Source organism: Mauremys mutica, chromosome 9 (genome assembly GCF_020497125.1).
Source record: "Mauremys mutica isolate MM-2020 ecotype Southern chromosome 9, ASM2049712v1, whole genome shotgun sequence".
NCBI classification, from domain to species: domain Eukaryota; kingdom Metazoa; phylum Chordata; order Testudines; family Geoemydidae; genus Mauremys; species Mauremys mutica.
The window spans coordinates 4,151,837-4,177,642 of record NC_059080.1 but is presented as its reverse complement, the minus strand read 5'-3'; the positions used below and the strand labels follow the sequence as shown (position 1 = coordinate 4,177,642).

At 41.9% G+C, this 25,806-nt stretch overlaps 1 protein-coding gene across 1 annotated transcript in view; it reads left to right on the top strand.

Moving 5' to 3' along the window:
- GPC4 (glypican 4) overlaps nucleotides 1-25,492 on the top strand; it is a 107,565-nt gene extending 82,073 nt beyond the window's left edge. Inside the window, exons 4-9 of the mRNA XM_045030115.1 lie at nucleotides 8,118-8,283; nucleotides 17,195-17,325; nucleotides 17,942-18,088; nucleotides 18,597-18,733; nucleotides 22,204-22,379; nucleotides 22,768-25,492. Coding sequence (XP_044886050.1) covers nucleotides 8,118-8,283; nucleotides 17,195-17,325; nucleotides 17,942-18,088; nucleotides 18,597-18,733; nucleotides 22,204-22,379; nucleotides 22,768-22,976 — 966 coding nt within the window. The 3' untranslated portion in view covers nucleotides 22,977-25,492. The remainder of the gene's footprint in view (nucleotides 1-8,117; nucleotides 8,284-17,194; nucleotides 17,326-17,941; nucleotides 18,089-18,596; nucleotides 18,734-22,203; nucleotides 22,380-22,767) is intronic.
- The last annotated feature ends 314 nt before the right edge of the window (nucleotides 25,493-25,806 follow it).

Genomic DNA, 25,806 nt, shown 5'->3' with positions numbered 1-25,806 from the left:
TTTCATGATTTTTTTTTTTAAACCAGTTATTCGTTTCATAGAGAGAGGTGTTTCACTTTCCCAACTTTTCTCAGAGTAGGTCATAATTTAACGGGAGGCCAAATTTAGTTTTGTAAAAGAGCTGGTTGAGGAACCCTGAAGATTAAGTGCAATATTTTCATTGGATTTATTTTAAAATGTTTGATTTTAAATGTTCTCCTGCGGTATCTGCCCCCCGAATGGCAGCTCTATGAGAAGCAACTGAAGATTAAACTGACAAATCTATTCTCCCTGCACAAGTTTAAATGAAATCCAAAAAGAAACAATCAGCATTAATGTGGAAAGGTTTTTTAAATCCTGTCATTTTTATAAAATGAGGTGTCAGTAACAGATAAGAGAGTTTGTTAAAAATCTGCTTCATATTACACTGTCCTTTTTAACTTTCTTACAGATTTGTGTAGTGTCAGATTCTTCCACTCTTACTCCCTATTGAATAGTATCTTACTCTGCAAGTAGTAGATTGTGACTACTTGCTGAGTAAAGTGCTATTCAGTGTGACAGAGTGGAGTGATGTAAATTGTTGACTTAAATCAGATTGAAGTGGTCTAAATCCAATATGAAAATTTGTGCAATTAAAATTTTAGATTAGAATTGATAAGGAACTGAATTATAAATGCCGTTTGGTTTTTTTAAAATGCTACGATGGGTAGGGTGTCTTATGAATTTGACAAAACTGCTATAGGTAATAAACAAAATATTGAAAAATAAGGTCTTGATCCTGCAAACGCTTAATCAGATTATGTGAGTAAAACAACATACGTGATTGACTCTAGTGGGATTACTTGTGTTAAAGTGACGCATGTGCATAAAAATACACAGGCAATAAAGTTAGGTTGCTAACCCCATATTTAGCCATCTAAGGGTGGGATTTTTCAAAAGCATTTAAGTGATAAATCACAAGTCCCAAAGACTTCAGACTGCAAGCCCTGATGGAGTAGTATAGCCTGGTTGAAGAATTGTAGCTTTCTTGACTTGTGGAAGCTCAATCTATCAGAAGGTGATGGTGGTTGCAAATATAGCATGGGCTATTTGCCTATCAGCTTTGTGTTTGAGTTGTGGTGTTCTCACAGTAAGGGTGTTAATGCTTGTCTCTTTCCAGCCTAGGTGAGCATTTTAATGTGAAGCTTCTTAGCAGAAGAAATTTCAGTGTAAAATCAGAAATTTCACTAATAATTAGGCAATAAATTAAAGAAGCAAATATAAAATACCTGCTTTAGCAATTTAAGACTATAAAGCAGAAAGAAAGAAACTAGCAATGTATAAATGTTTATTTTTTTAAGTTGTCTTTAAAAGACATCGGTTTAAACACCTCCTTCCCCCCCCAACAAACATTAATTTATCCACCTTAGTGTTGATACAGAGAATAGATAAAAAGTTTTTGAGTAGTTGAATTGTTTACTTGTCAAGTGTGTGTGTGAGTGAGAGAGAATCAGTTCACAAGAAGGAAGCTTGTGACCAATGCTTAGGTGGGTGACAAGACACATCTGTTGTTAACTTTAAATCCTCACGTTTGATAAAGTGTAGAGACAGGCCAAATTGTAATTTACATGCTGAAACCACAGTGTGAGGGGTTGCTGTTGTGGCATGAAACAGTGTGAGAGTAAATAAATTTCACGGGATAAAGGAATGGGCTTGGAGTGGATTGACTCCTATTGTCAGCTTTTACAAAGTGTATGCAGCACAATGTACCACCTGAGCTCAGATCAGCTAAAGGAAATCCTCTTCAGCAAATAAAGCTTTCTTTGGGACTCAGTTTTATTAGATAGGGGATTATTTGGTTTTGAGGGTCACTCTGGAGCAGAGTTTGAATGAACTGGAGTTTCTTTCCAAGATAAACACAGACTCAGCACAGAATATCTGGGTTTACTGTTACATACAATTGTGTTTTAGGGGCTTGCACCTGGCATTGCAGAGTGAGCATTAAAAGCTTGTGAAGAATTGCCGTGACAGCATTTGACACATCCTATAGACTGGACTGTTGGGCTGGACTTGGTACTGGCCTTTTGCCAGCAGTTTGATAAGCTTTTCTTTGCAGCAATACCCAGCACTTAAGCATTTGTTGTTGTGGCAGTGAGGTGTAATTATTTAAAATCTGCATCCTAACAGTCTCTTATAAATTATCCCTGCTTGTTTCTTTAAACTTTCAAAAGGTAACAAAATGCCATAATTTGGATTGACAGATTCTACCCCCACCCACACCCCTGTAGTGGCAACTCTAAAAGCAATCTCTCATCTGATAGTTCTGTAATATCGTCTTTTTCAAATGCTTGTTCATGTCCATTCCAATCAGATGTGTGCATGCCAGCCGGAAGATTTTTCCCTTAGCAGCATCCAGAGGGTCAGCATGGGTGCCCCCCGGAGTCACTCCTTCATGGCCCCCAATATAGTGCCCTGCCGACTCCCCACCCCTTCAGTTCCTTCTCACAGCTGGTGACGGCTAGCTGGAACATCCCTCGCTCTTGGTTGCAAGCACTTTGGACACAGGAAATCTGCAGAATGGCAATGCGGTCCTCAATACACACGACGCACTGTGACATCACACAACAGGCCAGAGATGATGCGGCCTTCGGACGAGCCGTGCTCCAATCAGTAGATGACTCCGACCCCACCTTCTGAATTTTGGCTTGTGAGTCACCTGATTGGAATGGACATGAACAAGCACTGGAAGAAGAAAAAACAGTTACTCACCTTCTTGTAACTGTTGTTCTTCGAGATCTGTTGTTCATGTCCATTCCAATACCTGCCCTCCTTACCCCTCTGTCGGAGCAGCCGGCAAGAAGGAACTGAAGGAGTGGGGGTCAGCAGGGTGCTATATTGGGCACCATGAAGGTGCGACTCTAGGGGGCACCCAGGCCAACCCTACGGACACTGCTAAGGGCAAAATCTTCCAGCTGGCATGCACACGGCGCGCACTCACCTGATTGGAATGGACATGAACAACGCATCTCGAAGAACAGCAGTTACCAGAAGGTGAGTAACTGTTTTGTCATGACTTCCAGAGATCACTACAGGTTGAGGTTTAAATATAGCACTGTTTTTGTGCTGGTTTTCCCAAATTAAACAGATCTCCTCCCTTCTATATTAGTCAGGCCTACTGTTTGCGAAGATATGGAAGGAAGGATGCAAAAGTGTGTTGACTTCTATCCTACTGAGTCTTCTGCTCAAAAGTGGAAAGCTGTATGCAAAAATCTACCAAACACGTGAAACATCAAGAGAGAAATGAGCTCAAGTGAAGTGTGTGTGTGCGAGAACGGCAGTCAAATTCATATCACAGCCACATGGCGCTCGAGCGATTAATTGGGAAGTGCAAGAACTCTCAGGCGTCGGTACTGAAGCAGATGAAATGCAGTCTTGAAGGAGAGAGGTCTGTAAGTGGTTTGAGGCTTAATGGTATCTTGTGACCGATCTTTGACAGGCCGTGAGATGGCCCTGGTGCTTACCCCTGAACGGAATGAAACAAGGAATTTTTTGCCAAATGAAAAACTGAACTTGGTGATGTTTAAATTCCCCTTCTCTGGGTTTGGGAAGTTGAGTTCTCCCCAGAATAAATTTTTTTATGGAAGTAGAAACCATCTGGCTAGCAGATGACACCTTTACTGTTGCCTGTTCTTAGTTTTCCTACCATAAATCATCTGATCTGGTTCTTCCCTGTTGCTCTAACACGTCCCAGTGTATAGACTGGCTCTTCTCTGAGGCACTGCTGCTTGCCCAAGAGAAGCGTTCTTGTGGAAGATAGTCTTCTCATGCTAAATCTTTAAGGCTAGATATTTTGAAGCATCAGAACTGAGTTTTTGTTTTTCTGACATCCTCTCTTCTCATTGTGCTCTGCCAAATTAGACTAAGGCCAAGATTTTATAAGGTATTTGGGGTTTCTGCATTAGCATTACAATGTCTTAAGTTTTATTTTCAGAAGGGATTTAGGCACTTGGAAGCCAAAATCATACTGACGGTCAATAGGACTCTTTCAGGCAAGAGTATTCAAAGTATTGTAAACTATGCTTATGGGTTATGAGGACTACATATGCTCTAGACAAGCTATATATGCATGCATGAGGATAATGTATATCCCTCCTCATGCACCCTGGGAAGGTGTAAGCGGTGGGATAGATGTTTTCCACCATGCTGAAAAGATGAGGAAAGTATCGGGATCTCGTTGTTGGTCACCATGTCCTAATGTCCAAGTTATTGCTTGCCTAATGGAAGAAGAGGCCTCGTGGCGCACCCTTTCTTTCTTTCCTCCCTCCCTCCCTCCTAGCCTCCATTTTATAAGGCCAGAAGGATCCTCAGTGTACCCCATTTATCACTGCCACAGATAAAGTTGGCTACTTTTTCCAGGTGGTCAGGGACTCAGCGTTTCTAACCAGGGGAGATATTTGTCACATACAGGTCCTACAGACAGTCAAGTCCTGAGCAGCATCATCTCAGTCTTCTCCTTCTAACCCATTAAGAATCATGTATCAGAATCCAGTCCACCTGAGTCTTGCTCTGGAACGGAGCATCTTAATCCAAAGAGAGTGTTCAGAAGAGGCAATATCCATGCTTTTAGCTTCCAGAAATAAATCTATTAAGAGTATATTCAAAGGCCCATTGGTATCGGGACAAAGGTCTCACCCTATGTCTACATCAGTACCATTGATTCTTGAATTTCTTCAAGTTGGACTCAGGCTGGGCCTGACAATTCAGACACTTAAAGGCCAAGTTGCTGCTGTGTCCAACAGTCTTAATGCAGTGGGAAAGTAGTGCATTTCCTCTTGCGCAGATGTCCAGCGTTTTTTTGTTTGTTTGTTTTTGCCGGCAGCATCGCTGCTACATCCTCCTGAAGTGCACAGAGTTCTTTCCTGGGATCTTAACCTGGTTCCCAATGCCATTACAGGCTCTCCATTTGAACCACTCCCAAAGGTGTTTCATTACTTTCTAACCATTAAAATGGCCCTTTCGATAGCAGTTGTCAGCACACACAGTGTCTGACTTGAAGCTGTTTTTCCTGGAATTTCAATCAATATTGCACCTTTCTTAAAGATAAAGTGGGTACCCAGAACAGATACCATGTTCATAGCAAATATTAATCCCAGGCTTCATAGAGCACAGGAAATGACTTGGAAATTGTCATTCTGTCATTCTGCCCAGTTCTGACACTCCCCATATTGAAACTGTGGCATACTTTGGACATGCACAGAGCTCTCAAAAGAATATCCACTGCACTGCTCAGTTCAGAAAGTGTAACTCCATCTTCCAGAATAAGGGGCGCTCTCTGAGCTGTGGCAACTTCATGGGTAGAAGGATCGTATGCATCATATGAGTAAATGTGTACAGCAGCCACCTGGTCATCTGTTCATACGTTCTCCATATTCTCCAAGTTGGACGTCCAGGCATTTGCTTCTACTTTCCAGAGAGGGGTGCTCCTCACTGTAGGATTCCAGTAACTATTAGGGAAGGATAACCCCCTTTTTGCATCGGTATGTAACTGTGTATGGTTCCCCCGTTCCTCCCCTATGTAAATCCCAATGTCACGGCTCTGTAGACCTTATGAATAAGAATAGGAAAATTTATCTCTGCCTTACCTGAAAATTTTCTTTCTTGGAGTCATGAGATCCACAGATCCAACCTACCCTGAATGGGGTGCTAATTGGGAAAAGCTATGGGATTATTAATTGGCACTGACAGTTTGGTTGTTCATCAAATTCCTTGCTCAGCAGGAGATTTGCTCTGTTTAGTCTTAAGGCTTAATTTTCCTTACGGATATGGAGTGTTTAGAGATTTCCTAGGCTATCATCAGACATGGAGCCAAAACTCTCCTCCTGCTGATTGACTGTCTGGTCTGCATCCATTGCTTCATAGAGCAGAAATCTAGTGTCATCAATCTGTTCACCTCATTACTCCAAAAAGGAAAAATTTCAGGTAAGGCACAGATAAATTTTCCAATTCCTACATGCTGTAGTATCTATTTCAGGCATAGAGATTTAGACTGGTCACTTCCAATGGTGCCAGGGTTTAAATAAACAACAATAAACAATTTCTTCTCTGTTCTGTTTTCTGAGCCCCCTCTCTTCCTCCTCCCCCCCAGTCCTCCAGTAGCTGATACTGGTTATGCCATTTCTAACCACTACACTCCTCTTCCAGTGTATGTAATGTTCACTCCTGGGTGAAAAAAATAATACTCCAATCTTTTCCTGGATAATACTCACTTAGTGTTATTTGTAAAGGCAGTGAAGGATCCTTTAGTGCAAATGTATTAATCTGATCTTGCTTTGTTTTTCCATCTACATAATTCACATGGTTAATCAATGCTTATTTATTCTTAGAGAGAGATTTTCGGTTTGGTGTGTAGCATTTAACCATACAACTCCATTGGCATAAATGCATCATGGTAGTGTACCTCTTGATCATGGCTTTTAAGACTTGCTTTATATATGAAAATTGTGTCATGTAATGATCTGAAACTTTGCCAAAGAGGAGTGACTAAAATGTGAATGATCATGAGTCATTTTTGAAAACAGAACTGTAAAGGATACCTGGGATTACCATCACCTACTTCAGAGAGCTCCCTTTGGATGAACATAAGTGAAAAACCTGGGATGAGTCAGTTTGAAGATTCATCTCCTCTTATCTCTGGTGTGCGCTATTGAAAAACATGTAGCTGCAAACCTCATTCAAATAGGGATGGCTCCAGGAGAGAGAGGCTATTATTTAACGCAGATAGGTACTAGATCTAAACGAACCCGAGGTATCTGTCGTAGAGCTGTTGTGTTAGAAGGTTGGGCTGTGAGGTAAAAGGGCGAGGCTACCAGAGAGAGCCAAGCCCAGTGGTGCTCACGGACAAGTAGAAATGAAAACAGCACTGGCTGGAGGGAAGGAGCAGATTTAACCTTCTGCCTGTGTTAATGGTGTTCCTTGCTGGTTAATTCTAAGTAAGGCTACGTTTTAGTCACGGGTATTTGTAGTAAAAGCATGGACAGTAAACAAAAATTCACAGGCCCGTGACCTGTCCATGACTTTTACTAAAAATACCCCTCCCTGACTAAAACTGGGGGAGGGGTGTAGGGGGGATTTGGGGGCACCGCAGGTACTGGGGATGGGGGCACGGGTGGTGGGGCTGGTGCAGGCTCCTTACCCAGCTCCTGGGAAGCAGCGGCCCTAGCTCCATGTGCTGTCTCCGCTCCATCCCAAGCCAATGGGAGCTGCAGGGGCGGTGCCTGGCTGCTGGCAGAGGCAGCATGTGGAGCTGAGGGAGAGGAGCCCCTCCTCCCGGTAAACAGCGGCCCCGAGCCCTGATCCCCCACCACACCCAAACTCCTGCTGCTGGGAGGTGAGGGGGACCGAGACTGCCCCAGCAGCAGCCAGTGCGACTGACCCAGGGGCTGCCCGAGCTGCTCAGGCGGCTCCTGGGCCGGCCGCACAAGTCACGGAAAATCACGGAATCTCTGACCTCTGTGAAAAACACGGAGTTCTACTTAGGTTGCCTAGCACTTTCCATTTTTTGAAAGACTCCTGCAGCCAAGAAGCTCTGACATTATTTTCAGCAGAGGTTGCATTGTTTACAGTTTGTAGCTGAAGTTAGGTATGTGCATATTCATTATGATAGTGCTTACTTACATGGTCACATGCTATCTTTCCCACAGAACTCCTGCCTCCTTCAGTGCACAGGAGAGAGGCACAAGGGGACGGAATTAAGGTTGCCTGAGCAACTATAAATCTGGCATTTCCTAACTTCAGAGTGTTTGTCTTTGCAACCTAAATAACATGTTTAGATGTGATATCCAGTTTAGATTAAGGTATGCAGGGAAGCAACCCATCACTCCGTCTTGTCCTGCAAAGAGCCATGCACACCCAACATGGTGGGTAAGGGTGCGTGTGCGTGTGTGAGAGAGAGAGAATAAATCGATTGTCTGCCATCATGTTGTATTCCAGGTAGAACTACCAAACAGCTGAACTACAGCTACGAGCCACAGCTCCTTTTCTGCTCCTTTTCATCAGTGTTCTTTCCCGTGCTGTTGTAGGGGTGTGTGTGTGTGTGTGTGTGTTTTCCTTTGTGACTGACATGTAATTTTCTTCTCCTTCCCCCTTTTTCTTTTTTAAAGGTAAACCCAACACCTCAGGGTGAGCGAGCGCTGCTGAAGATGATGTACTGTCCATATTGTCGAGGCCTAGTTACTGTGAGGCCGTGTTACAACTACTGCTTTAATGTCATGAGAGGCTGTTTAGCCAATCAAGGGGATCTGGACACAGAGTGGAATAACTTTATAGGTGAGACAATGTGGATTATAACTGTGCGTGTAAGTATGTGTCTGGCATGGCGTGTTCCCATTTGCACTGCATTTGTGTGTGGTACCGAAGATGCTCCTTGCTTCTTATCTAAGTGTAGAAATCTTTATTTTCCTCTCAGTGGATCTGCTAGGTGCCAACATGGAACTTTTACCTCAAGACCCTCCATGTGTCTGTATCAAAACCATTCTCCAGTTCATACGATTTTCAGAATAAATTTAACCTACAGCATACAAGTAACCTCCTTAGAGCAAAACTATGTTTTATTGTGTCTTTTATGTCTCTTGAAGGTTACTGAAATAGGCCAACCTTTTTAATAATGGAAGGTAAAAAAAAGGTGCACATATGGCACACACATTTCATCTGGCTAGCACTTCATCTCTGGACCATCACAATTCTACCCATTCTTCTATTTGCTTTGTAGGTGGGTAGCCTGAACCCAACACAGTATCCAAGAAAGTGAAAGTCGTGTCTAATGGCCTCAGAGAATTCTCCACTGAAGTAATGGGGATTGTCTGTGATAGAGGTTTGATACCTCTTAAGACTGTCTGCCCCAAGACACATACATCTTACGCTGCTGACCATTCACTGGTATCACACATTGCTCTGCTATTACAACCTTGCAGCTCTTTCATCTGTTTAACAAAAGAACAGCCACAGTGGTCCATCTAGCCCACTATCCTTCAGAGGGAATGAACAAAACAGGGCACTTTGAGTGATCCATCCATTGTTGTCCAGTCCCAGCTTCTGGCAGTTGGAGGTTTAGGACACCTGGAGCATAGGGTTGTATCCCAGTTATGCTTTTGGTCTTCACAACGTCCCCTGGCGATGAGTTCCACAGATTTGCTGTGTGTGTGTGAAGAAATACTTCCTTTTGTTTTTTTAAACCTGCTGCCTATTAATTTCATTGGGTGACCCTTGGTTCTTGGGTTATGTGGAGGAGTAAGTAACACTTCCTTCTTGACTTTCTCCACACCAGTCATGATTTTATAGACCTGTATCATATTCCCCCTTAGTCGTCTCTCAGTCTTTTTACTTCTTCCTCATATGGAAGCTGTTCCACACCCCTAATAATTTTTGTTGCCCTTCTCTGTACTTTTCCCAATTCTAATGTATCTTTTTTTGGGATGGGGTCATCAGAACCACATGCAGTATTCAAGGTGTGGGCGTCCCATGGATTTATGTAGTGGCATTAGGATATTTTCTGTCCCTTTCCTAATGGTTCCTAACATTCTGTTTGCTTTTTTGACTGCTGCTGCACATTGAGTAGATGTTTTCAGAGAACCACCCATAGTGACTTCAAGTTCTCTTTCTTGAGTGGTAACAGCTAATTTAGACCCCATCACATTGGATGTATAGTTGGGATTTTTTTCCCCAACATGCATTACTTTGCACATATCAACCTTTAAATTTCATCTGCCATTTTATTGGTCAGTCATCCAGTTTGGTGAGATCCCTTTGTGTCTCTTGTCAGTCAGCTTTGGATTTAACTATCTTGGGAAATTTAGTGTCGTCTGCAAATTTTGTCACTTCGCTGCTTAACCCCTTTTCCAGATTATTTAGGAATATGTAGAACAGCACTGGTCCCGGTACGGATCCTTGGGGGACCCTGCTGTTTACATCTCTCCATTGTGAAAACTGACCATTTATTCCTCTCCTTTCCAATGTCTCCTAAATATCTCTGGCACAAGAAAATGATATAATACTTGTGCTTTTATAACACATGTAGAGGTTGGGATAAATGAATGACCAGGTTAGACAAGAACTGGCATTAAACATCCTCTGTAATAGCGTGTTTTGCACCTGCGTTTCCTTTCTATTCCTACACAATAAATGCAACAGATTTTTAAAAAAATACTATAAGGTCTGTAAGAATATACCAACGCTCTTTAAATACTAGGAAGAAAAGCTCTAACGAGGACGAAGTTCCAAAGTTAGCTTCTAACCGTGGGAATCCCCACATTACAGCCAAATGCATTGCCAGCAAGTCACAGATGCACACTAGTGGATGCAGATGTGATTGAGAGCATGGAAACCGTTCATGTGTCTGAAGTGTAGAACCTTAGATTCACTTTGGAAATGGTTAGGAATTGTAGGGTCTGTGCAGAATGTAACTCTGTGATCATCGCTTTGAGTTCGCTCTCAGATCAATGGAGGGAGGTACTGATCCTACAATATCTCACAGCTTCTGAAGTCACTGCAGTTAATCTGCCCCCTCAAGAGCTAGTAGCTGGATCAATGGAAGAAATCTTCTGCCAGCCTAGCAGCTGGTTTTTCATTCCACTGAGCGACATAGCTAGTTTTAGGTGTAGACCAGGCCTTTGACATTTTGTTAGTCGGGCATATACAGGATGCTTAAAACATCAACTGGAGTATTGTGTCCAGTTCTGGGCACCGTATTTCAAGAAAGATGTGGAGAAATTGGAGAGGGTCCAGAGAAGAGCAACATGAATGATTAAAGGTCTAGAGAACATGACCTACGAAGGAAGGCTGAAAGAATTGGGTTCGTTTAGTTTGGAAAAGAGAAGACTGAGATGGGACATGATAGCAGTTTTCAGGTATCTAAAAGGGTGTCATAGGGAGGAGGGAGAAAACTTGTTCATCTTAGCCTCTAAAGATAGAACAAGAAGCAATGGGCTTAAACTGCAGCAAGGGAGGTTTAAGTTGGACATTAGAAAAAAGTTCCTAACTGTCAGGGTGGTTAAACACTGAAATAAATTGCCTAGGGAGGTTGTGGAATCTCCATCTCTGGAGATATGTAAGAGTAGGTAAGATAAATGTCTGTCAGGGATGGTTTAGATAGTATTTGGTCCTGCCATGAGGGCAGGGGACTGGACTCCATGACCTCTCAAGGTCCCTTCCAGGCCTAGAATCTATGAATCTATGAGAACCCGAGAGCAGAGGGTGCCATTGAAACCTTGAGGAGATAAGGATTCAGACCCACCGCTGGATCCACACCAGACTGGCTTCCACCCTCTCCGCTGCATGGAAACCATTCTTTACCAGTCTCAAGTGATCTTTTCCTGGCTCAGACTCAAGCCCTTGGTTCCATCCTTGTCTCCCTTGACCTTCTGCTGTCAGGAATACTGGCAATCATGCCTTCCTCCAGGAGCCACTGCCGTCCTTTTGGCCTACAATCCGTGTACATGGTGTGCCCAAGCCCCATCTCACTTCCTATCTATCCTTGCTGCTAAATCAGCTATCCACACACTGACTCAAGCCAGCTTCTGCAACCTCCCCATCTCTGATATGTTTGACTCTAACCTGCTTCCTCTCCATTTCATTCAGGTTGTTACTGGTAGAATAGTCTCTCTGGCCTGTTGTCACAGCCTTGTCGTCGTCCTTCCCCGGATTTTGAGTAATTTTTCTGTTGTCGGTCACATTGTGTGTCACGGCAAAACAGCTTGGGCCAGATCCTCAGCTGGTGTAAATAGGCCTAACACTAGCCATGTCAGTGGAGTGACACGGATAAACTGGCCCTTTGATTTGCCTCCAAGGCCCTTTCCCATGCAGCCTCTCTTGTGTTTGACCTGGTCTGTTTTCCCAGCACCCTCAGTGCGCCTCTGCAATAGGTGCATATGCCTTTCTCCATGCTGTCCCTTTAACTCGGGGTGCCATCCTCAAACCAGTTCATCAAGCCATTATCCCTCCTAAAGCTTTAGTTCTGCCATGGAGTCTGTAGGAATAGCGGGTTGGTGGGGGTGAGGTATTCGTTAGAGTCTGTTAACTACAGGAGCTTCAGACTAGGCCTGTAGACCCACATCTTCCATTAAAATGTGCACGTGCCTTACTTGGTAACTATGCAAAGTTATTACTGTTACCCAGTCCCTCCTGTTCCTTTCTTCTCCCTCTTGTTTCTCGACCCTTGCTAGTAGTGATACCAAACTTGAGTTTGACATTTTAATTTTCAGTCTGGAGTGGGACCAAATTCTCTCTGCGAGGTGCCCGGCGTGTTTTGGGGTGCTCAGTAAGTGATGATACCTTAAGAATAAGGTGAAGAAAATGTTTTAAAGGAGTCTTGATGTGTCTGTAAAAGGATCCTTCAGGCGCAGCCCTCTCTCTTCATGCAATGTGTGCTGATGTGCACAAATGGCGCTTGAGTGTCATTGACAAGACAGTGGTGCATTTACATGCAGTAATAGCACACTTTAAAAAAGTATTTGGCTAGTAAAGGTTTTCCACACTTTAAATTGCACGTGTTTAAAAAAAGGAATTGCTGATAATTACCATATTTTAAGCTAGAGTTTGATACACACACAAACGCACACACACACGTTACTTGTCTACGTTAACAATGCATGTGCATAATATTTTCAAATGAAAATTTTGCCTGCTCATTCCGTGGAGGGAGCTAATTACCGCTTTAACACTGTTTGAAAGTGCAGCACTAAATTAGGCTTTCAAGAGATCCTCTAGAATACTGACTTTCACACGCGCTCTCACAGATGTGAATATTAAGTATTTCAGCCCCAGTAGTAGCTGAAATGGCTTGAAGAGTGGAAGACTTGCAAAGGTCTAGTCCAAGCAGGAAAGAGGAATCCCATGGAAGGGAAGGCATAATGCTAGAAAGCAAACAAAAGAGTAAGCAGCTAATTGCTGCAGGTGGTATGCAAATGAAAATGAAACTTGGGGAAAGCCATCTACAGTGATATTCAGTAATTGCGTACAAAAATGAAGATTATTAAACAAGACAAAATAAGTAAACATTTCCCAGGAGGAAAGGTGACATAATTCTCTAAATGTTTTCTCCCCAGAATGTCACCTGCCCACTCATTACTTAGGTATTCAATGCTACACTTGCAATTATATAGTTCCTTTTTTACATTGTTTTCTTATTTTTGCCTGGAATATAGGAATTGAAAGCATTAAGATGTGCTTTCTGTCAAAGTTTCTAAAAAAAACCCTCCACATGCTTCACTTCAAGTGCATGAGGAGATGAAGTGACTTAAGTGTAGCATGCATGTAAGTCTGTGCAGGATGGGGCCTGAGATTTGTAAACTCTTCAAGGCAGAGAATTTTTCTCTCTTATGTCTGTAAAGCACCATGCAAAAGTTGTAACATGTTCAATAATGTTTTAATTGTCGTCCCCGCTGCTAATTAACTATAAATCATGTCACCGGTTTTGAAATGTGTTCTTGACACAGTTATACAGGGCATGCTTTGTTTCAAATGAGCTATGGGAAAACCCCCCTATGAATGAACAATGTTAATCTCCAGCGCCTTTTCATGATTTTTTCACAGGGGTTTAATCTACTCTAAGATTGTAGAATTCAGTCTCCATATACATCTCTCTGCTATTTTGTGTGAAAGGAATTTGTTCCTTTTTTAAATGATTGCTGTTAATGAATGGTCAAGGTTTCCCTACCCTTAAATCAAATCTTGGGGTTAAGTCTGAAAACTGCCTTTTTGTTCTCAGAGTTAGACCCTGAAGCTGAAGATGTGGGTTTCTGATTATTGGTGGCACAATGGCACAAGAATTGCTTTCCTTAGTGAGATCGAGTTGCTTTGTTGCTGAGGATCGTCTCAATGCCAGACGCGAGGACAAATGTATGCAGGAGGAAAATGCTCTTCAAGGGATGGAACTATATATTTTTCCAACCCACTTCTGTCTTCCCAAAGTTCTTTGTCGTCCTCGGTGCATTCGTAACAAATGAATAGAGCTGGAGTAAATTTTGCATTATGCCAAACTTTTTGTGAGACAGATCAGGTGCTCTGAACCACCTTGCAGTCATTTGTACAAATATCAATTATTTTGAACCTGAAACGTTGGGGGGAAAACTTTTTCAGGAGGCATGTTGCAATAAAACCATAAATTATGCTTAGGTGCAGCTTGCTCGCCATCGCATCGTGTAGCAGTGCTAACATTAGCTTGAATCATAGCCAACCTTATTAATGTCAACTGTTGCTGCCAGAGGGACTTTACTGTTAGTTATGATTGCTGGTGGGTACACCAGCCCGTTCCTGGCAGGAGGTAGGAGCCAGTCGGATATCCCCCAAATAAAAACTGTGGCCTAGATGTACTTTTTTCTTGTTCTTTTTTTAATGAAAGTTTATTTTCATGTAGTGCTTCTTGTCAGCAGCCATCACTGCTGCTGAAGAGCTACAGTTGAATATATTCTCCAAGGCCAATTATTACTTTCCTTATCTTTTATAGCCAGCTTTGGCAGCTCTGCTGGAGGCCGAATGCATTTTCTATATCAGCAGTCAAAGCAGAGACTGCATTCCTTAGCTGTGATACATGTAACGCCATGGCACCATGAGTAACAAAGACCCCAATTCGCTCTACATTCCCATGCTCTTGTGTATGGCCGGCCCAGCTCAAAGTTTACAAAGACGCCAAACAGCCAGAAGAATTAGGGTTTATGTTTCCTTTCAGTCTTTCACAAACACTTTATTGATCTGGGGCCTTTCCTGGCCACTCGGGGTATTAAGTAGTTACAAAATGGAAGATTTTTCTTGTTAAAAACTATACATTTTGTGTGTTTATTATCTGTCTATTCATAATATTTTTATTTGAAATGAGCGGCTTCCTCCAAACGATGATGGGATGTTCTTTATGTGCGTGAAAACCCCCAAAAGCTTTGACAATGATGAACACATTTAAGTTGTGCTCTACTTGTTTACAAAAGTCTCTATTTGCTAGCACATCAAAAGCATTTTTCTCTCCTCTGGCACAATGGTATATTCATGCTAGCAGTCATTACTCAGAGATTTTGAAGCATCACTTTATTGGAGGCCACCACAATACAGTCTAAGACTCTTTATTTCATTTGTTTTATATATATATATATATATATATATATATATATATATATATATATATATATATATATATATATATGCATTTAGTGGAGACCTCTTTGTAGTCCCTGATGGTTAAATTCCAGCCACACCGTTGCCGCAGCTCTGTCATTAATGCTGCTGCTCTATGTGCTAGTGTGGTTCCTATAGATTGTAGCTTTCATCAGATTTTGGTTCTTAAATATTGGCATCTTGGCTTAATTGAAAGAAAGCATATACTCAATGATGCCGTGATTCTCAAGGTCGGCGTTAATTGTGGTCTAAATTAATTATGCGCTCTAAAGTATTCTTATCTTTTTTCGATAATTTTTGAGATGTGCTTGCTAACGCCTGATCAGTCAGCCAGCCCACAGAAAATACTTTTAAATACTGATTTGCATTTTTAATAAGTGGGTTTATCTGATCAGTATGCTGCTGCTGCATACGGTACACTGGTGTTTTTAAATGTACAGGTAGCTTAATTGTAGTTTGCATTTTTATTGGTATATTTTAATTTAGTTGAAAATTAATTGAGCGTCAGGGCAAAGCCAAAAATAAATCTGTGTTGAATGGAGTCTCTTTATAAACATGTATAAATCCACAGGAACATTCTGCTTCTGATGGGGGAATGAGTATCACGCAAAATACTTGAATTCAGCAGATTTGAGTTCTTTGAATGAGAAATGCCCATTTCCACTTCCTGGAGCTGAGCAGGCACATCATCAGAATTAAGAGGGAACCTATTCACAGATTTTTACGGCCTGAAGGGACCATTGTGATTATCATGTAGCCTGACCTCCTGCATGACCCAGGCCTTAGGATTATGAGAATTAAAAACCAAAAACAATTGAAAAATTACAAGTTTGTAGCTGTATCCTGACAAAATGAGGAGGGAGTTAACTATAGCTTGGCTAGGAGATAACTGTTCGGTAACATCTCCAAATATTTGAATGGAGTAAACACCAAGAAGGGAGATTAGTAATTAAGAATAGTATAATAGGGCATTCCCGTTACAGGGGGAATTAAAGAGAACATTCAAACTGAACATTACAAAAGTTCCTTGCTAACAATATTCCCAAAGGAAGTGGTGGAAGCCCCATAGCTTGGCATAGTTAGTGCTACATTTGACTAGTAAATGGACAGCAGGGAATGATCCTGGAGTGAGAGGAAAACTGGGTTGATGGTTGCCACAGATCTCTTCCATCTCCTCACTCATAAGTGAAATGTCAAAGTTAATTTTTAGTCTAAAGCCTTTAGTGATGGTCTCATGCAGTTTCACTGTTCAACTTGTGCTGTCTGCATAATGATATTGAGTGTAACTTTTGATTTTTTTTTCAGATGTGAAAAGTTCTCTTTAATATAAAAAAATTACAAACTTTAGCTGTAGATTTTAATCACCATCTCCTTTGCTTTCTTCATTCATAGTAAATATAAAGAAACTGATATTTTTCTTTCTGTCTTAACTGTGGAGATATTTTAAAAAGATACAATGGAGCCCTGTTTAAAATAGAAGTACTTGTAATATCCTCTCTATAAGTAGAGATTAGTTCTAATGGCTATTTGCTGATTGAATTGAAGGAAATTGTGATGTTTATTCTCCCTCATTAAACAGAGTTTTTGCTGTATACGGTTTATTGTAACTGGTCCAACAAGCTTCTATCTCAGTCCCTTTACTAGCTGGAATAACTAAAACCCAGAAGTAGAACATCTGTTTTTTAAAGACGCCTACCATGCCGCGGTAGATTTCAATGGCTAATTTTTGCACTTATGTGGCGTGGCCTGTTGTCCTTGCCTAGGCCTTCCGCTTTGTCAGACAAGGTGGGTCTCTAATCCTTGACAGTAGCTGACAAGTTGAGTCAAGTGATACCTATTATAAAAGATCTCGTGACAGAGAGCAAAACGTTCATTTGAAGTTTCAAAACGCAACTAGCAGTTGCTTTATTAAGAGTGTTACACTAAAGATACCTGAGAAAGGTATATGAGATTTTCCTTCACTTTGGAGTAGGATTTAAGTGAGCTGCTTAAAGCAGAGTAAACCTAGTCTGCTCTGTGCACTTGTGCCATATTTGAAGTCCCTCCATTAAAACTCTTAACATCTCTTTTTCTGTATTAGATTCTATGTTGATGGTGGCTGAGAGGCTAGAGGGTCCTTTTAACATTGAGTCAGTCATGGACCCAATTGATGTGAAAATTTCGGATGCAATCATGAACATGCAGGAGAACAGCGTGCAAGTGTCTCAAAAGGTATATCATCAGCACTAAAACCAGAATTTTCTTTTTAGCTTTTTTCTTTTTAATTCCTCCACTATTTAAATTTATCTACCCCTATTAAAATAACTGTCTGAGGCAAGTCTACACTACAGAATTAAGTCGACCTAAGTTACGTCGACGCAGAGCCACTGCAGTCATTAAATCGCTTTTGCATCTCCACGCTATGCTCCATGTGTTGGTGGGTGCGTGGCCACCTCAGGAGCGCTTGCACTGAATTAACTGTCAGCATGGGGCATTGTGGGACAGCTTCTGAAAGGCAGCAACAGTCGATGTAAGCAACACGGTGTCTACACTGGCACTGCCTCAACCTAACTACGTCAACCTAAGGTCCAAGCCTCTCATGGAGGTGGAGTTATTACGTCAGGGTACATCGGGGGAGCTACATTTTGGTGTAAACATTTACAGAGTTAGGTCAATGTAAGCTGCCTTACATCAACCTAACTGTAGCGTAGACCAGGCCTTAGCTGCAATTCATGTGTATTTAGTCTCATCTCTGTCTGGGGAAGGAATATTTGGATAGGAATACTGAGGAGTGGTAAATGTCTGGTGTGAAATCCGTCCTCTAAAGCGACTTAATCAAATCACCTAGGTTTTCCAAGGATGCGGACAGCCTAAACCGCTGACACAGGGCCGGGCCTCTCGTTCAGTCTCTGAAAGTGGCTTCAGTGCTCGCTTTAGACCCTACAACCCGGAGGAGCGGCCAACTACAGCTGCTGGCACGAGTTTGGATAGACTGGTGAGTGCCTATTGACCTGTCTCACTGATACAGAACAAGGCTGTTCATAATAAACATATTGTGCTTTGTCACCCTCGCAGATTGCGTAGGTGAGCGGCTCAAGTAAATTGAGGGTGGGGGCGTGCGTGCATGCGCCCCAGTCTGTGTCTTTGCCAGTCCATAATCTGATAGTCTTTTTAAAAGTAGTTGAGGAAACTTGCAACTTTCTTTAAAGGGTGTAATCTACTTACCACGCTAGACATGAGCTAGCTCAGCACTTGTATTTCAGGTAAGTGCCTCTCTTAGTGGTTTCACATATGAATAATGCAGTGTTTGAAAATCTGTTTTTAATTTTGCATTTAAAAACTCCCCAGAGGCCATTGATTCTGATGAAACTCCATTGATTTGCACCAGCTCGGGATCTGGCCTAAACCTGTCTCTTGTGATACAAATCCATTTTCAGCTTTACTTTTGAGAAATAAATTTGGTTCACGTTGATATTCTATACTGTGTTCCTTTTTTAATATAGGTTACTGATGTGAAGGAAAAACTGAAGCAAGCCAAAAAGTTTTGGTCATCTCTCCCTGGGAACATCTGTAATGATGAGAAGATGGCTGCCGGGCGTGTCATTGAGGATGAGTGTTGGAACGGAAGTGCCAAGAGCAGGTCTGGATAAGCTTAACTGAGCTAACTTCCTTCATGTCTGACCTTGTAATTCAGACCTTCAGAGCCTGTCTGGTTGTGGGTTGGCTATTTATCTAGCTCAGGGTCTTACGTGGTGCCTGTTGCCAGAGTATTGGAGCGCCTCTCACTCTTGAATGTATTTATCTTCACAACCTCCTGTGAGGTAGGGTGGTGCCATTTTATAGCTGATAACTGAGGCACAGTCTCTCTGAGGGAAATGTTTTCAGAATTTCCTTAGCAACTTAGTCCCACTGAAAGTCAATAAGATTTAAGCACCCTAGTTGCTTTAAAAAACTTTTTTGTACCTAAGTGACTTGACCAGGGTCATGCAAAGTCTGTGGCAGAGATGGCAATTGAACCCAGGTGTCTCAAGTCTTAGGGTAATGCCCTACTCACAGGACCACCCTGATTCGCATCTGGCTGACCTCTAGATTCCTGCTGTTCATACAGGTTCGGGGGTGTTGGGTCTGTTCCAGGGATCATGGAGCACTTCTGGCAGGTAGGGCAGGGTGGGACTGCTGCTGAGAATCAAACCTGCCAGAAACCCACAATGATGCCCAGCATGTTTTTAAGTGCCAAGTCTCCTCTAGGGGTCGGAACCTTCACGAGGGTTCTTGTAGGAACAGAAATCCGAGGGCAGGAAAGAGAGACAAGTGAATGTGGATGGCGCTAGCAGTGTTTTAGGTCTGACTGTACACTCCTGAGGTTAGCAGAAGAACCAGCTGAAATTTTTCACACACTTTTTTAAATGACCTCTCTCTTTTTGAATAGAGAGTTTTTTTGGGAAATTATCAGTGTGGTAGAAATGTTTTCTTTTCCCCCAGAACTTTCCCCAATTTTGTAATTGACTTTTTTGAAATCTTGTATCAAAGCTTTTTGTTTACTGAAACCCCAAGCAAAAGAAGAACTTTTTTTAAAAAACGGAGGAAAAAGTTGCCGACAGTTTTGTGGAAAAAGGACCGATTTTTGAACCCTGTGAAATGAAAACAGCTTGGAAATTTTTGTGGAATGGTTATCGGGGTTTGTTTTGGTTTTCCCCCAACCAATGGGAGTTTTGTGATCTACTCCCATGAACGCAGGAGCAGGCCCTTTATGCATAATTTAAATTTCATGGACCTCTAAAACTCTGCTTCCCTGCGTTTTGGGTCGTCTTCTCAATAAATAGCGTCAGTATCTGCCTCTGCTGGTAGCTTATCCCAGGCATTTGATGCCATCGATCCTCTACTCACCAGGGAAACCTTCTAACTCAGGGGTAGGCAAACTACAGCCCAGGGGCTGCATCTGGCCCTCCTGACATTTTAATCCGGCCCTTGAGCTCCTGACGGGAAGTGGAGTCCAGGGCTTGTCATGCTCCAGACGGGGAGTGGGGTCCAGGGTTTGCCCCGCTCTGCGTGGCTCCCAGAAACAGTGGCATGTTCCCTCCTCTGGCTTCTATGTATAGGGGCAACCAAGGGGCTCTGCAGAGTGCCCCTGCAGCTCCCATTGGCTGGGAACCACGGCCAATGGGAGCTGAAGGGGTGGTGCTGCGGACAGGGCAACGCGCAGAGCCGCCTGGCCACACCTCTGCATAAGAGCCGGAGAGGGGACATGCTGCTGCTTCTGGGAGCTGCATGAGGTAAGCGCTGCTCAGGGCCTGCACCCCGATCCCCTCCCATGCCCCAGCCCCCTTCCCCAGCCCTGATCCCCCTCCAAACCCCTCGGTCCCAGCCCGGAGCACCCTTCTGCACCCTCAACCCCTCATCCCCAGCCCCACCCCAGACTTCGAACCCGAGCCCTCCCCTTCCTCCCCTCCACCATGCCCCAGCCCAGAGCCACCTCCCGCACCCTGAACTCCTCATTTCTGGCCCCACCCCAGAGCCCGCACCCCCTTCCACACTCCAACCCCCAATTTCCTGAGCATTCATAGCCCACTTTACAATTTCCATACCCAGATGTGGCCCTAGGGCCAAAAAGTTTGCCCACCCCTGTTCTGACTTGTCACTGGTGAGCAGGGCAATGTAGCATCTGAAAGAGATGGCGTTTTTGCTGCATCAGCTGAGGAGGAGGGGGCGTGTTGGGGGAGCACTGCTCACCCCAGCTAGGGAGAGTAGAGGATCCCTCCTCCCCCCCCTTCGCACTCCCTGTATTCTGTACCCTTAGTATGTGGATGTTTCAAATCCTGTGTCACTATCCTCCTATACGGCACTGCTCTGAAAAGATGGAACGATCAATTAACTCTCTCACTTAAATCTCCCTCCAAATTTTCTTCAGAACATCTAACCACAACAATGATAGTAAACACTGAACAGCAAGGCCCCAATTCAGGACAGCGCTTAAGCATACACTTAAAATCCATTCCGATTTAGAACAGCACTTAAGTACAGCTCTTAATTTTAGGCATGTGGTTAAGTCGAATTGACTGGCATCCCATGTTCAGTCTATAGTCTTACTTTAGTGGGAGTAAAGCAAGTGCCTAAAGTTAAGCACATGCTGCTGTTCTTGAATAAGGATGCTTTCCTGAATCAGGATAAAACTTGTGATACTTACAAACATGCATTTTTACAGAATAAATAATCATCAACCAAATTAGATTTAAAAAGTTACTTTTCTCAAATTCTTCACTTTGGTTACTTTAAATCAAAACAAGCCTCTCCTAGCATTGGCTCTAGACTCCTAAATAAGCTATACAGTCGTCCTTCTCTTTAGGTGATGATTCTCATGCAAATCATAAATCCTAATTTTATTGATGCTAATTCTGCACTTTTAAAAACAAAAGATCTAGAGTCAATCTCCGCTGTACATCGTCATGCTCCCAACCAGCACGTTCCCTCTAGCTACTTGTTAGACTGATTCTGGCCACCCCAGTGCTTGGGAAAGACTAATATAAATTCTTCTCCAATCTCGCCCTTTAAAACGAATAAGTAATATTGTTTCACGACATCTGATCTTACAAATCTGATTACACGCGTCATCTTTCTGCTAGAGTTCAGCAAGTTGGATGTTGGGTCCTTCAGTCACTACATCTCTGTCGATCTCTCCTGTAAATCACTAATACTTTGTTTATTGAGGAAACCGAAGTCTTAGCTTTCATATCCTGAGAAATAACACTCATGCAAGCAAATTCTGATCTCAGTTATGCTGGTGCAAATGCAGAGTAACAGTGTTGCCTTTGATCCAGACTGACACTGAGCTCAAACTACACTTTGCTGACGTGTCATATAGCCATGAAGATGATCATGGAGAGACTCCTCATTGCCCAGAATGATGGAAAATCCTTTTCTGTCCTCACAAGCCATTTTACTGCAGGGGGGCCTAGTCTTTTTCTCTTTTTATACAGGAAGGAAAATCCTGTTTCTCCAAAATCCTGAGTGAAAGCAGGCCTATATTCAAAGGGTGTAAGAGAACCCTCTGAACATCTTAAAACACTTTATAACACAATGTGCATCTTTATAATGGAAAGTTTTCCTTTTTAGGTATGTCTTTGCAGTGACCGGAAATGGATTAGCCAATCAGGTGAATAATCCTGAGGTAGAAGTTGACATTACAAAACCGGATATAGTGATACGTCAGCAAATCATGGCCCTTCGGGTGATGACCAATAAAATGAAGAATGCTTACAATGGAAATGATGTTGACTTCCTTGATATAAGTACGTGTGGGTTTTAACCGAGTTGTTTATACAGAGGGAGCGGATTAAATTTCAGATGCACTACTGAGAATATAAGTGTATGGGGGCAGGAAATGAAGCCCATGTAATACTATTTGAATCTGAACTTCCCTAATACTTAGAATCCATCTCTATCCAGGACAGCACTTAAGCACAGGCTTAACTTTTGGGGTGTATTTAAGTTTCAGTGGCTGGAGTCCCGTGCTCACGTTCCATAGGCACTAGAGCATTTCACAATTGAAGCAAGTGCCTAAAATTAAACACATGGGGGAAGGAGTCACTGGACTTGGTTTTTCTGCTCTTTGGGGTTGGAGTTCTGGTTCAGGGCCTTTGAAAGGAATACAAGCAAAATCTGTTTTGTTTCTTATAGGTGATGAAAGCAGCGGGGAAGGAAGTGGAAGTGGCTGTGAATTTCAGCAATGTTCTCCCGAGTTTGAGTTCAATGTAACCGAAGTTACTGGGAAAACTAACAAGATTGATAAAAACACAAACACTTCTGCTGCTGCCAGTATTGGTCTGTCACAAGCAGCCTTGTTCTTTAGCATCTTTTTCTTGGCCATGCAAAGACAATGGAGATAATTGTGCAACTTAGGGGGGGAAAGACTTTATCATCAGAATTAAAAGGCACCTGTTTTCACTTTTATACCATCTAGTGACTTTGCTTTTTAAGTTAATGGACAACAGTGTACAGTTTTTACTATGTGGCCACTGGGTTTAAAGTATTGTTGGTTTTTTTTTCCACTTGCTGTTCTGGAAATAACGCTGACGTGGACTGTTAGTTTGTCCTGTTCACGAGAATCCATGTTAACGGTGGCTAACAAAGTGTATATACAGACCTGTAGTTAGCTATGCATTTGTGTTATCATCACTTGCCTTTTTAAAAATTTTTATTTTACCACATTTCTTACAAGAAAAACAGGGTCCTATCTCGGCATGTAACAAGTATGTGTTTCTGAATATGAAATATCTGTACAGAAGCAAGTTTTATTTATCATGTTATGTTACGGGGGAAAATTAATAACCCAACCAGCAAAAGATACGTTTCATGTAATTAACTTCCCATTTATTCATGTTATGTTAGTTGCCTTATCTGGAGAGAAGTGGAGGTAATTTGTCTTTATTCAATAGAACAGAATGTGAAGGCATAATTGGTCTCTAAACCATATGCCCCATTTGCATAAAGCATTAATACCAGGAGCAGGTTATACTTCCTTTACAGGATTTTGGGTTAAATTGGAAGGGACTACAGGGAATTCCAGGTTCACATAAGCTAAGAAGAGCTGTCAGTTGTTCCCCACGGCCCTGGCGATTAGCTATAAACCCCGTGCACAGACTCTTCACTAGGTAGTGTTCAGTCGGATGCAACTCATGTTGTTGCTGATGCCAGTGCCAACATGTGTTCTGTCTGCAAATTTGTTTAGTTGGACGTTGAGAGTGTTTAGGGATCTTTTTTATATAAGGTGCGTTTATGTGAGAGTTCGTTTCCCTCTGATCAGAAGGTCAAGGGTTAAGACTGGCCAAGTAGTGTGGCAGTAGCACATCGCATCTGACAGACCTGAGTTTAGGAATGGAATTGGATGGGTGGGCCTGACAGATTCCACCTGATAGGAGAGTCCCATACAGTCACTTCAGAGGATTGGCAGAGATCACACAATTCTGCTGGCCAAGGCACCAAGTGACCATAGTGTTGGCTGTGCAGGAAGTCCCACCTTTCCACGTTCCCAGCTGGAACGGTTTTGTGGTAAGTGACAACTCATAAATAAAAGAAATATATATTTTTAAAAGGAATGAAATCACTTTAAAAGTTACTAAAAGTCTGCAGAAAGACTAAAAATTATTCTGCAAATCTCTTCCTGCTTTTGGACAGCCATTAGAATCTGGCTGGATGCTTCTAGCCATGAGAATAATCTACAGAGAGAGGGTTTTGTTATATTCCAGCCTTGTGTTGCAAGGATAATTTTCTATTTTTATATTGAAACATTAACTACTTGTTAGCTCAGGGTCACCATTTTATTCAACTTTATTTTCACACCAAATTTCTGCAATACTATAAAGATCGAATATTCTTGGCTGATATGAACAATCCTGGAGGCTTAATTTTACTAGAAGTAGCCAGTTATTTATTAAAACATGATGTTAGTAGAATATGCACATTCTGGCTATATTTTTTCTTTAGAAAAAAATCATGGAAGCATAAAATTGAAAAGGTTATAAATTTATGTGTGGGAAAAAATGGATTGTAAATAGCTAAGTTGCCTTGTGAGGAATTGGAAAATGTGCTGATACTTAGAAACTACCTCAGTTCTGAGGAATTTCCTTTCTAGCTTTGAGTGCTATTACATGTACTTGGTAGAAATGAATCTGCTCTCCAATATGTAGCTAAAAGAGTTATCCCCGTAGACCTTGTTAGATTGTTTTTAATTTAGAGCATTGAACGAAAGCCAGCTGTTTTCTTTCAGCTAAGTTCCCGAACAAAGAGAATTTCTGAATTAAATATTGCTGATGGTTTCCATGACTTTTACTGATTTGTTTGGTTTCATGGCATTTTTTCTGTTGCCCTTTAATTATTTAAATGGTCGTATCCATTTGAATTTTAATTATGAAATAAACAAACCTGAGAGACACTACCATTGTAAATCTATCACAGTAAGGTCTGACTGGATAACCCTTTTGGCTTATACCCAGCTGGCAGATCAGAAAATTAAACTAAGAAAAAACTTAAATTCTTTCAGAGAATGAGCTGGAACAAAAGCCCTTGTATTCAGAACAGCTGACTTTTCCAAGATCTCAGGTTTTGGCGTACAAGTGTTCATATGTAAGAAAGTTACTTGTAAATTCTCCTGCTTTTGAACAGTTTGCCCACTATGTACCTAACAAAGAAAAAATGTTTCTGAATTGATATTTATCATTGTACAACTAATTGCTTACTAATTATTATTCATTAGTTTTGTAAAAGCAAACAATGCAAAGAACTGACATGAGTTTTAAACTTGTCTAGTGACTGATTTTGTTAACAAACCTCCACTATATAAAAGGACAAATTGTCATCTGGAGCCACAGAAACCAGAGTAAACATAACTGTAGAATGATAGAAAGTTGTGTTTCTGCTTTGATTTTGTGTTGCGTGTGAAATCGGTTTACAGCCCTAGGTACAAATTCAGAAGGCCTCTTAATGTGTAGATATACAAATTGAGAGACCGCTAGCAACCGAAGACACTTGTTTTCCATTTGCCCCAATGATTTTTATGTAAACATTAGGGCCTTTACAACATAACTTGAGTTTTTAAAAATAAATTCTCACCTCCACAATAATCAACTTCAAATTTTAACCATTGGAACAACTTATCTAGATATGTGGTAGAGTCTCAATCACTTGAAGTGTTTGGCTCAAGATTCTATAGTTTTCTGA